This window comes from Fistularia commersonii, chromosome 18 (genome assembly GCF_037954325.1).
Source record: "Fistularia commersonii isolate RoL2024-O1a breed Wild chromosome 18, RoL_Fcom_v1.0, whole genome shotgun sequence".
In the NCBI taxonomy this organism is placed as follows: Eukaryota; Metazoa; Chordata; class Actinopteri; order Syngnathiformes; family Fistulariidae; genus Fistularia; species Fistularia commersonii.
In genome coordinates this window covers 862,501-874,506 of record NC_141301.1, presented here as the reverse complement: position 1 = coordinate 874,506, position 12,006 = coordinate 862,501, and the positions used below count along the sequence as shown (strand labels likewise).

At 49.2% G+C, this 12,006-nt stretch overlaps 1 protein-coding gene across 1 annotated transcript; it reads right to left on the bottom strand.

The window, feature by feature from the left end:
• Positions 1–5,609: 5,609 nt before the first annotated feature.
• On the bottom strand, positions 5,610–8,539 carry LOC147224066 (mRNA decay activator protein ZFP36L1). The gene is made up of 2 exons (XM_086164327.1): positions 8,460–8,539; positions 5,610–8,179 (listed from the first exon to the last, which is right to left on the bottom strand). Exons 1-2 carry the CDS (start codon positions 8,511–8,513, stop codon positions 7,091–7,093), a joined length of 1,143 nt encoding a protein of 380 aa, XP_086020453.1. The 5' UTR covers positions 8,514–8,539; the 3' UTR covers positions 5,610–7,090.
• Positions 8,540–12,006: the final 3,467 nt, after the last annotated feature.

Sequence of the window (12,006 nt, the reverse complement as noted above, 5' to 3'; positions counted from 1 at the left end):
ACGCGCAAAAAAAATGCATCAAAATTCAACTTGCATCGGCAATTTCGGGCGGCACAGGACAGCGGCGTCAGAGGAAGACCTTCTTCTTAGCAACTTGTTTAGTCGCGAGCGTATGACACGTACTCACCTGATTAGCTGCTAGCTGGTCACTGATACCACGCTTCGCTAGTTTTAATGACATCATGCAAGGTGATAAGATTGGACTTGAGATGGCATAGGATATTATTTTCACGACCCACAATAAACTCATTTGAAAAAAGGTTTATCTTGATGCCCGAGGCTGGGGTAACTGATAACCATTTCTGTGAACTCAGAGGCACTGCCGTGAGAAACAACCCAGATGTCTGGTGGCGGACTGCTGGGCTGTATAACCGTGTGGGGTTCATGGATCCAGGGAGGCGTTTCCATTGGCCGAATGCTCTCCAGGCAGACCATGGTGCCGTAAGTATCGACAGAATCTTCTTCACCATCCTCTACATCAACACTTTTTGGTAAACGACACTTGTAAACCATACAAGTATGGGACCAGTTGGAATTGCAGACAATCTGTGAATCGGATCCCCGCAGATCTGAGCAGATCATGGAGAGGTTGGTTGAATACTCTGCGCTAACAGGCTAAACAGGCACCGTTGGCGGCGGCGTAGCCCGAGCTAGCCTCTTCTCAGTCCTTCAGCATCTGGATGCGGTGGTGCCTGGAAGGGGACGCCCGGACATCGGCATACCTTTCCATGCGAGTGCCATGCTGACAAGTATCAGTGATCGGCTAGCAGGTGAACATCTCCGCATGCTAGCATCCAAACAAGCCACTTGAGACTGCCAATCCAATTTTGAACTTTGATACATTTTTGGGTGGCGGGACATAAAAATGAAAATTGGATTGCTTATTGCTCATTTTAGTTATGAGTCAAATATGCCACCCCATTCTGGGAATGTTTAAATAATTATTTGAATCCTTATCCCTGTATGCTTCCATTATTATCAGCCATTCATTCACTCGGCACATAGAAACATACAACCATTCACTCACTCATCCAAACATCACATGCAGACGTACAAGTATTGACCCTCTCATCCAAACATTACATGCAGACATACAAGTATGGATCCTCTCATACAACCATCACATGCAGACATACAAGTATGGATCCTCTCATACAACCATCACATGCAAACATACAAGTATGGATCCTCTCATACAACCATCACATGCAGACATACAAGTATTGACCCTCTCATCCCAATATCACATGCAGACATACAAGTACTGATCCTCTCATACGAACATCATATGCAGACATACAAGTATTGACCCTCTCATCCAAACATCACATGCAGACATACAAGTATTGACCCTCTCATCCCAACATCACATGCAGACATACAAGTATTGATCCTCCATCCAAACATCATACAGCCATGTCCCCACGGGAGGGATGCAACCCAAACATACGGTGCACAGTGAAGTAACTGATGATGGGACAGGAACCTGAGGAACCCGAGGAACCCGGGGAACCCGGGGAACCTGGGGAACCTGGGGAACCCCCCGAAGCAGAGAGAGGTGAGGGCGATTCATGGCCTCCTGGTCCTGACAGAGATAAGAGAAGAGAAGATGATGTAAGACAAAACAAGTTAAGGTGAGTGGACTAGAACTGAGTTAAGTGAGGTGAGTTATGTTAAGCTGAGTTAAATTGCATTGAGTGGAGTTGAGTTGAGTTGAGTTAAGTTTGAGTCACTGAGTTCAGTTCAAGTGAGTTGAGTCAAGTTAAGTCAAGTTAAGTCGAGTTAAATTGAGTCAAGTTTAGTTCGCATGTGTTGAGTTACATCACTGCTTCTCAAATAGTGGCACAACACCGGAACATATTTTTGCTGTACCAGAATAAAATGTAATTGCACATCCATAGTGGGTGGCAGTCGTGGCGCTCGACGGTGAAGGGTTTATTGCACCGAGCATGAGCACAAAACACACATCAGGAGATATGAAGTCTAGGGAACCAACCCTCGAGACACACCACAGAAAACATTTAACAAGGATGATAAGAAAGATTATGGGAGACGGAGATAATGCGACAAAACAAAGTCCTCTCAAAGCTAAGATGAGGAAATGTGAGGAAGCCTATGTAGCATTTAGTGTCACTAAGACTGCGCTGGGTAACCAGGAAACAGCAGTGAGTTTACTGTGAGCTGAGAGTCGCAGTATCGCGCTTCGAACCTCACTTCCAAACGCCGTGCACTGCAAAGCCTGCTCATTGTAACCATCAATCTTGACTTCCGCATTTTGACTAAAAAAAAAAAAAAAAAATCAGCACAAAATGTTTCATTCGTTTTTGTTTTGTAGGTTAAAGTGTTTCGCACCCCTGAGTCAATGTTGCTCTTCAATTTGAATTTATTATCAGTTTTTATTGATTTTCATTTCATTTTATTTTTCAGCGACCGATGGTTTTGTTCATGGTTTAAATAAGGATTTACATTTTTTTTATTCCAGGCAAAGTGATGCGCTTGAAATCTTTCCTGTTACAGAATAAAAAACAATGTAAATAATGTTACTCTTTGTTGCAAGTTAATCTATATTTCTTTCTTTTTTCTTTTCTGTAATGATAATAAGGATACAATGTAGTTTGTCTGAGTCGAGTTAAACTGAGCTAGTTTAGTTAAGTGGAGTTAAGTTGAGTTGAATAGAATCAAGTTGAGTTAAGTTGAGTCAAGATATGTAAATTTGAATAGAGTTAAATTGAGCTGAGCTGAGTAACGTTTAGTTAGGTTGAATTAAGTTGAGTTAACTTGAATTAAGTCTGAATTGAGTTAAACTGAGTTCAGCTGAGTCAGGTTTAGTTCGGTTGTGTTGAGTTAAGTTTAGTTAAGTGGAGTTGAGTTGAGTTAAACTGAATTAATTTGAAACAAGATATGTTAGTCTGAATTGAGTTAAACTGAGCTGAGTAACATTTAGTTAGGTTGAGTTAAGTTGAGTCTAGTTTAGTTAAGTGGAGTTAAGTTGATTTAAATTGAATTAAGTTGAGTTACGTTGAGTCAAGATATGTAAGTTTGAATTGTGATAAATTGAACTGAGATGAGTAACGTTTAGTTAGGTTGAATTAAGTTGAGTTAACTTGAATTAAGTCTGAATGGAGTTAAACTGAGTTCAGCTGAGTCAAGATTATTTCGGTTGTGTTGAGTGAAGTTTAGTTAAGTGGAGTTGAGTTGAGTTAAACTGAATTAATTTGAAACAAGATATGTTAGTCTGAAGTTAGTTAATCTGAGCTGAGTAACGTTTAGTTAGGTTGAGTTAAGTTGAGTCAAGTTTAGTTAAGTAGAGTTAAGTTGATTTACATTGAATTAAGTTGAGTTAATTTGAGTCAAGTTTAGTTCGGTTGTGTGGAGTGAGGTTTAGTTAAGTGGGGTTAAGTTGATTTAAATTGAATCAAGTTGAGTTAAGTTGAGTCAAGTTTAGTTCGGTTGTGTTGAGTGAAGTTTAGTTAAGTGGAGTTGAGCTGAGTTAAACTGAATTAATTTGAAACAAGATATGTTAGTCTGAATTGAGTTAAACTGAGCTGAGTAACGTTTAGTTAAGTAGAGTTAAGTTAATTTACATTGAATTAAGTTGAGTTAAGTTGAGTCAAGTCTAGTTAAGTGATGTTGAGTTGTGTTCAATGGGATTTAGTTGAGTCTGGTTTTGTTTTGTCTCGGTGAGTCAAACTGAGTTGCGTTAAGTTATGTTAGTTGAGTTCAGTCACGATTAGTAAGTTTGAGTTGAGTTAGAGGTAATCCGCGTGTCTCATTGAGTGTGTGAGGCTCTCAACATCAGGTTCTGCAGGAGTTGGAGGTCTGGAGGAAACTGCATCTCTTCTTCCTGCCGTCCTTCAGACGCTCCAGCCTCTTCCACGCCGTTCCTGTGAGGAACATCTAGAGATGGAGGTCCTGCTCGTCCAGCCCTCCGACACCCTGGTGTGTTTTATTTTGAAAGTCGAGCGGGGGGAGGGGCCGGGTTTGTGTCCGACTTCCTGCTCGGCCACACACACACACTCACACACACACACACACACACACACACACACACTAAACACAGCCCATCTGTTCCTCCTCTGACTAATAACTCTTCTTCTGGACCTCCTTCTCTCTCTAAGCCTTGCACAAACCCCTCATCCATCCATCCAACCACACACACACACACACACACACACACACACGCACACACACACACACACACACACACACACACACACACACCCCCGCTCCCAGGCCGCCTCCACTCCGTTCCCATTGAGATGCATTAGCATACAGATGTTAGCCTGAAAAGGGAAAGCACCCGAGCACAAAGGGCCTGCATGGCCGGGCGGGGAGGGAGGGGCCGCCCAGGCATGGCCCTTGGCCTTTTTAGGGTCTGACACACACACACACACACACACACACACACACACACACACACACAGAGGGTTAGTGAATGGTAAGTAGCCATTGGGGGGTTGTGGGATTCTGCTACTGATTCACTCTACTGTTATTCCTTTATGGGGGGGAAATCCTCAGCTGAATGCCGACACACACACACACACACACACACACACACACACACACACACACACACACACACACACACACACACACACATTTGCACTCTGGCCCACAAAGGACCGGGCAGCTAGTTGAGCAACAGTGTGTTTTGTCCAGATGACTTTTCCAAATCAAAACGGCAGAGAAGATGCTAAAAATATAGCTAGCAGATGCTAACCGTGGCTGCTAATGACCATTACTGTTTTTAACAGATTTATGTGGTTTCCTCATAAAAGTACGCAGCCAGCAGAGTACATGTACTTGCACAACATCGTTTTGCAAGTGTTTCCAAAAAGCGGTCAAGTAAACGCTGACGCACGATGCTACGAGGTCTTCATCATCATCATCATCATCATCATCATCATCTCCACCGCTCTGCAGAACAGGCTGGATGTTCACTTTGCAGAGGGTTTGCCTCGGCGGTTGGTGCTGAATCAGTCATCTCACACACACACACACACACACACACACAAAGTGTGTGAAAGGATGGAAATCAGTCACAAGTATCTCCCGGCCTTTTGTGTCCCAGCGGCTCTTTGTTCCAGCATCTGTCGCCCAAACATTCTCCCAGCCTGAAGTAACGGGGGGGGTGGGGGGGGTGGGGGGTCCCCTGGATCCCCTTTGTCCACCGCTGACACACAGATGATCGGGGTGGAGGTGGAGGTTCTCCGCTAATGCTGTTACACCGTCACTTTAGTAATTTTCCCACATGAGGTCGTGTGCATGTTGACACACACACACACACACACACACTTGCTTAGGTTACAAAGAAGAAACAAGTGGGTTTAAGGCACATTTCCAACATTGAGTGTTCAAACTGGAGGTTCTCGTCCAGAGCAGGTGGAACCCGTGGAGTAAAAAAAGGAAGTTCCAGATCTTTAAAACCAAGCACAGGAATCAGGGGGTTCAAATTTAAAAAGCCCTCGCTGGTTTTCTAGAAGCTCTATTTCCAAATTAAAAGTCCTGTGGAACAACATTCAAAGTCTGCAGAATGAAGTCCACCAGTCAACTTCTCTCCATCCGGTTCTTCAGCGGGACAACAAACACTGACAGGAGGACGGAGCTGATTTTCCTTTAAAGACCTTTATTTTGAAATTTAAAAAAAAAAATGGACAAATATATTAAGATAGTGATGCTAGGATATCAACATAAACCCACAGAATGTAAACATTAAATGCACTTAAATTATATAAAAAAACAAAAACAAATGGAAATTCAACACGCGCAACAATATAGGTTTTGCTTTTAAAACTAAATAAATAAGAGTTAAGTTAACAAAAGGAACCATAAAGCCACCGCTCTTCATCAAGTCAAGCTAACAGAAGCAAAAACAAGGATCTTAATGAGGCAGGAAGTCGATTTCTTGCCGTAAAAAACAACAACAACAACAACTCTGATTCCATTTTCTAGCGGCGTTCGCTAGTGAGCTAGCTTAGCGTGCAACAGAGGGCCGCCTGCAAAAGCACATTGTCCATCGAGGCAGATATACAGAATATCATTTTAAAAAACAAACGCTGCGGTTCTCACACAAAATAAAAGTGGGTTGGCTTTTCCTGTCTGCTCCACATACCAGAAATACCCGCGGTGGAAAAGACTTAAAAAAACGGAGGCGCCGGGCAGAGGTGGAGAGTGGACTCACCGGGGGGACGGCTAATACAGTTAGCCGGGGCTAACAACGCAAGCTAACCCCCGGCGAGTCCTGGTTCCTGCCAGGCCTTTCAGCCCATAAGGCAACATAGAATAGGAATGCCAACACGTCTCCATCACCCTCCTCCTCCTGGTTTCCTCTCCGCCTCCGCCGGCCGCGTTTTCCTTAAAGCAACCAGATAGCTAGCTAGCATCGACGAGCAGAAGCGGAACACATCTGTCCGGTGCCATTTCAAAGAAAAACATTGAAACCAAATGAAAAAAAACAACAAGAAAACAATGCAATAAATAAGTCTAGGAAAGAGTTAATAACATAATAACAATGCATATTATCGGTCGCAGCTAAATGCTAGGCTAGGTGTTAGCAGGACTAGTACTTTGGTAGCTAGGATCGAGCGACGCCTACACGCGTGCGCTGAACTCTCGTCGCTAAGGCAGTTAAATACAATCAATTGGCCATGGCCATACAACCAATCAATAATCAATCAATGAAAGCATACAGTTCTAACCCTCTCGCTCTCAATGCGAGAGGTTACAGTTAGCGCACCCCACAGAGAGCTTCTGATCGACCCGGACCCCGAGGTGGACCTAGACATCATCTTCCTGGAGATGATGCTAACCTGGGGCTAATGTTAGCATAGCTGCTCCTACCCGACGGCGAAGGTCAAAGGTTAAGCAGGTCTCGTGTCGACTTCAAAGCGGGTGGGGGAGGGGTTCTAACACAGAACCGACCCGGACGTTTATTCTTTTTAAACAAAAAAAAAAACAAAAACAAAGAAGGGTATACAACAGTATACAGCAGTAATAACAGCGTAATAACACAAGAAGTCAAGACCGGAACCGACAAGACCAATGCAATATGCACAAAGTTAGAACTCGGCCGGATCGGAACGACCCGCCGCTACTCGTCCGAGACGGACAGGCGGCTGAAGATGGGCAGCCGGCGCCCCTCGAAGCTCGGAGACTCGGCGCCGCTGGAGGCCGAGCTGAGCGAACAGGAGGAGGTGTAGCCTTCCTCCGAGAGCGAGTCGGCCGAGGAGCAGCGCTGGAGGCCGCATGGCGGCGGCGGCGGCGGCGGCGGCTTCCGGGCCGGGCCGAAGGGCAGGGTTTTGGGCGTGAGGGCGGGGCAGACGTAGGAGTCGGCGGCGGCGTAGAACCGAAGAGCCGGGTCGTCGGCGTGCAGGTCGGGGACGGCGGAGAACGGGTAGGGGCAGTGCTTGAGGGCGCCCGGCTCGGGGAAAAGAGGGGAAAGGAGCTCCGGGCTGCCGGCGGAGGACGGCGGCGGCGACACGGAGGCGGCGCGAGCGAAGACCAGCGAGGACGGCTCGTCCGCCGGCCGGAAACTCTGGGCCGGCGAGGAGAAGCCGGCGAAGCTCAGGCTGTGGCGGAGCGGCGGCTTGGCCCTGGCGCCGGGCTCGGCGGCGCTCAGGAGCTCGTCGGCGTTGTGGATGAAGTGGCAGCGGGCGCCGTACGGGCAGAAGCCGATGGTGTGGAAGGTGCGGCACGGCTCCGTCTTGTACTTGGGGTGGCGGCTGAGCCCTCGCAGCTCGTCCAGCCCGTGGGCGAACTGGCATTTGGCGCCGTATTTGCAGGCGCCGCTTTCCTCAAAAGTGCGGCAGAGCTCCGTCTTGTAGCGGGTGGAGATGTGCGGCGCCGCCGTCGCTCGGGATGCGGCGGCGGCGGCGGCGCCGAGACCCGGCGGCGGCGGCGGTAGCGGCTTCTCCTGGTGCTTGGCGCCGCCCTCGATCATGCTAACGGAGCGGTCCATCCTGAAGGGGATGTGGCTGAAGGGGCAGCGAGGAAGCTGACCTTCTCGCCTCCACTGGGCGGCGGCGCAGAGGCCGGCGCCCCAGTCTGCCGCCTCGCCGCCATTGAACTTGGAGTTGGGGAGGGTGACGGGGCAGAGGGAATGGCGGCGCTGGAAGCCCAGGACGCGCTGGCGCTGCGACGACGACGGCGCCGCCTCCGTCACCTCCAGGCCGCGGAAGGTCTGCGCGGGAGAGAAGATGGAGAACCCGGTGAGGACGTGACCTCCCGACCCGGCGGCGTCCAAAACAAGCCGGCGAGGCTCGGGATTCCAAAATAAAAGCTCGGAGGTCGATTCGCGCGCAAAACACAACTTTCCGTTCCACGATTATAACCAGAATTATAACGAGAGCTACATCGATATTTCACAGATGCTTTTATCTTCTGAAGATAAAAGCAGAATAAACGACAGATGATTCCAGTTCAAAGACTTCACGCGTTGGATCTCCTCGGTGTCTCCTCACCTTGCAGAACTCCTCGTCCAGCTCCAGGAACGGCGTGAGGAGGTCCGAGGGCATGGTGGCCTCGCCGGAGGACGGCTGGGGGGGCGGGAGGGTGGGGGGGGCGGGTCCGAGAAGAAGAGGAGAACTTTGAGGTCTGGAGAGAGATGGTCTGCAGGAGGAAGACCAGGAGAGGAAAGTTCCACGACCATCTGCTGGAATCTGCTTAAATACTCTGGAGCGGGCAGCCCCCCCCCCAGGGGGCAGGGCAGGGTGTGTGTGTGTGTGTGTGTGTGTGTGTGTGCGTGTGTGTGTGTGTGTGTGTGTGTGTGTGAGTGTGTGTGTGTGTGTGTGGGGGGGTCTTTGTGCCGGGGGGCAGGGTGGGCTCAGAAAGAGGAGCTGAATGAGGCTACTTTTCCAGGCCTTTCATTCGAAGCCTCCTCAGAGGGCCATTCTTCTACTGCCAGGGGGAGGAGAAGCTCTGAGAAGAAGAAGAACCAACATGTGGCCTGAGAGGGTGAAGAACCAGGAACGAAGCTCCGGTCCCGTCCTCCGTCCGACCAGGAGAACATCTCCGGACGTTCCCCGGCAGATGCCGTGTCCATAGAAACTATGGAGTAAATGAAAACACCCGCCCTTTGCCATTTCATCTGGACTTGGTCTTCAAAGTCTTCTCTCCGTCCTCCTCATCTTCATCAACTTCTCCTCCTCTGCCTTGCTTTCTCCTCTGACCGTCCAGCTTTTATATCTCCATCTGAACGTCCTCCATCTGAGCCATGGGAGCTTCCTCAGACGTTCCTCAGACGTTCCTTAGAGACGTTCCTTAGACGTTCCTCAGTCGTTCCTCAGACGTTCCTAAGAACCTTCCGGTCTTCCAGTTGACGATTCGCTCAACGAGACAAGTTGGGGTTTTAGTTCGGCAAAACCCCGCCACATGTGTGTGTGTGTGTGTGTGTGTCAGTGTTAAATAACTGTAGCCTGTGTGGTTTCCTGCCTGCGGTCGGCTGCTTTTCTAACAGTCGTTAGGTCTTTTTTTTTTTTGGAAGAAAAAAGTCATTCTTTTTGATTCTTTATGGGTTTAAACTTTCAGAGTGTTTTTTACCCCCTCCTTCCTCCAGGCCTCGTATTTCTCTTCAACTGTCAGCCGGCTGACGAGCGGTTGTGGTCTGTGAGTGACAGCAACTGAATCTGTTCTTACATAACTTCTGTGTGTGTGTGTGTGTGTGTGTGTGTGTGTGTGTGTGTGTGTGTGCGCGGCCTCATTCTGTTATCACATTTTTTTTTTTTAAGAAGTTTTTTCCCCAAAATCTGCTTTTCTTTCTCAGAGATTTTGTTTCAATTTTGGTGAAATGCACGGTCGTGCGCGAATGAGAGGGTGAATGCGCGTACGTCCGAATGCGGCTCCGTGATTGGTCGGGGCGAGCTCCGCCTCTCGAGCGATGACGGCGTCGGATAGGCTCCGGCCGCTCAGCGCAGGATAAGAGGCGTGGATGATGAACGAATGAATGTTTGCGACACCGAAAAAGAAGTGAGTGACGCGAACAGAGAACCCTTCCATCGATCGTCAACACCGATATCAATAACCGAGGCGCCGTCGCTCGATCGGACGCCGTTGGGCCGGCGTGGGAAGGGAAGGCCGAGGGAACGGCAGGACCGTAAATCTCTTCACCAGAACCTGTTTTTTTTCTATTTTGATTTACACCGCGGTATAAATCAGACGGCGGGATGGAGTGGGAACTGGGACCCGGCGGTGCCGGCGGTGGGTTTGGTGTCGGAGACCAACGGACGGCGGTTTGTTCTCACCGCGTCGGTTGGCGGTGGTTGGGGTGGAGACGAGGGAGGGAGGGAGGGGCTGGACACGCATGGTGGGACGACGTGATACTGGTCTTGTTGTTGTTGTTGTTGTGGGGAAGATGCAGAAACTGAACTCTATTTGGACCAATGGCACCGCCTTCCTGATGATTCTGCAGGAACCGAAAGTACATGGTCACCAACATGTACAGAACCCCATTGAAAAAAGAAGGAATTTAAGAACCCCCCCCCCCCCCCCCCCCTTGCCTCATTTGATGAGGCCGCTTGAAGTCAATGTGCGCGGTCACAACACATACAGAACCCCATTGAAAAAAGAAGGAATTTAAGAAACCTTTCCCTCCACTGTCTCATTTGATGAGGCCGCTTGAAGTCATTGTGTGCGGTCACAACACATACAGAACCCCATTGAAAAAAGAGGGAATTTTGGAAAACCGCCTGCTCTTGCTGCCTGGGAGCCGGGCCAGACCGAGCAAGGGTTCCATTTTTGTTTTTTTGAGAACCAGTCCCGACCCAAGTTGGCTTGTTTTTCTCACGGGACTCGGAGACGAGCAGTTTGTGGTTGAAGGAGCTTTGAAAGATAGCGGCGACCTCTTGTTTACTTCCTGTTTTCATCATAAGAGGCTGAACTGATGAATGAACTGAATCCCTGGAGACAAACGTGATCTTCACCAGGTGACGGATCAAATTCAAACAAAGTTTCTGGGCTTTTTACGACGTCTTTTGCGCACTTTGGTTTGTCCCACTTTTACCGGATGACATTCTCTCATGCAGGTCACATGTCGATCAATTCTCTCAATCAATCCGATCAATAATCAGGTCGCGTGTTGGCACAAATCTGTATATTTTCACAAGGGGATTTAAATCGATCACAACAGAAAGTGATTGATTTCTCTGAAGAAGCCGGAAACCTCTGAGGACGACCAGCTCTGGCGGGAAACAGCGGCGGGTCCCAGTTAGCCCCGCCCCCTCCCCCCCCCACGCCGCCGCCGTGATTAATGGCTCCTTTTCTGGAGGTGCCAGGAAATGTTTCCCGGCCTGATAGGAACCCGGACGCTTACAAACGCCCAATGAAGGTGAAGACTTATGGAGATTGATGGCTAATGGCTTGGAGGGGCGGCGGCAGCGGCGGCGGCGGCGAGGCCTGAGACAAATGGCGGCGGTGACAGCCACGGCGAGGACGGGACGGGGGGGCGACGGGCGGCGGCTCGATCTCCTGCAAACGACCGTGTCACGACGGGGAAGAAGATCTTTCTACGGGATTCTGCCACCGTCTCATCCGTCACGTCTGAGTGTTTTCTCACACACACACACACACACACACACACACACACACTCTGCCAGCCAACATTCACTTGCAGTGTGTCAGCACACACACACACACAAGATAATCCTGATGTTTATTTCCAAAATAAAAGAAATGTCCAAGATGACCTGACAGTGTCGAGGCGAGGATGCAGCTGAGACCATCGCAGAACGCCACACACACACACACACACACACACACACACACACACACACACACAGGTGGGTGGGGGTCCAAGCAGACGAGTGTGCAGTGGATTATCCTGACAAAAGGCCGGACCCCCTGCTGCTGTCATTTTCCCGCCAGTCCGTTTCCTGTTTCCTGGAATCCGTCCACACACACACACACACACACACACACACACACACACACACACACACACACACCATTTGGTGCCAGCTGCTCGCTATGATGCAACAGTGCGAGCGCCGCTGCCCCTCCCTGCCCTCCCCCACT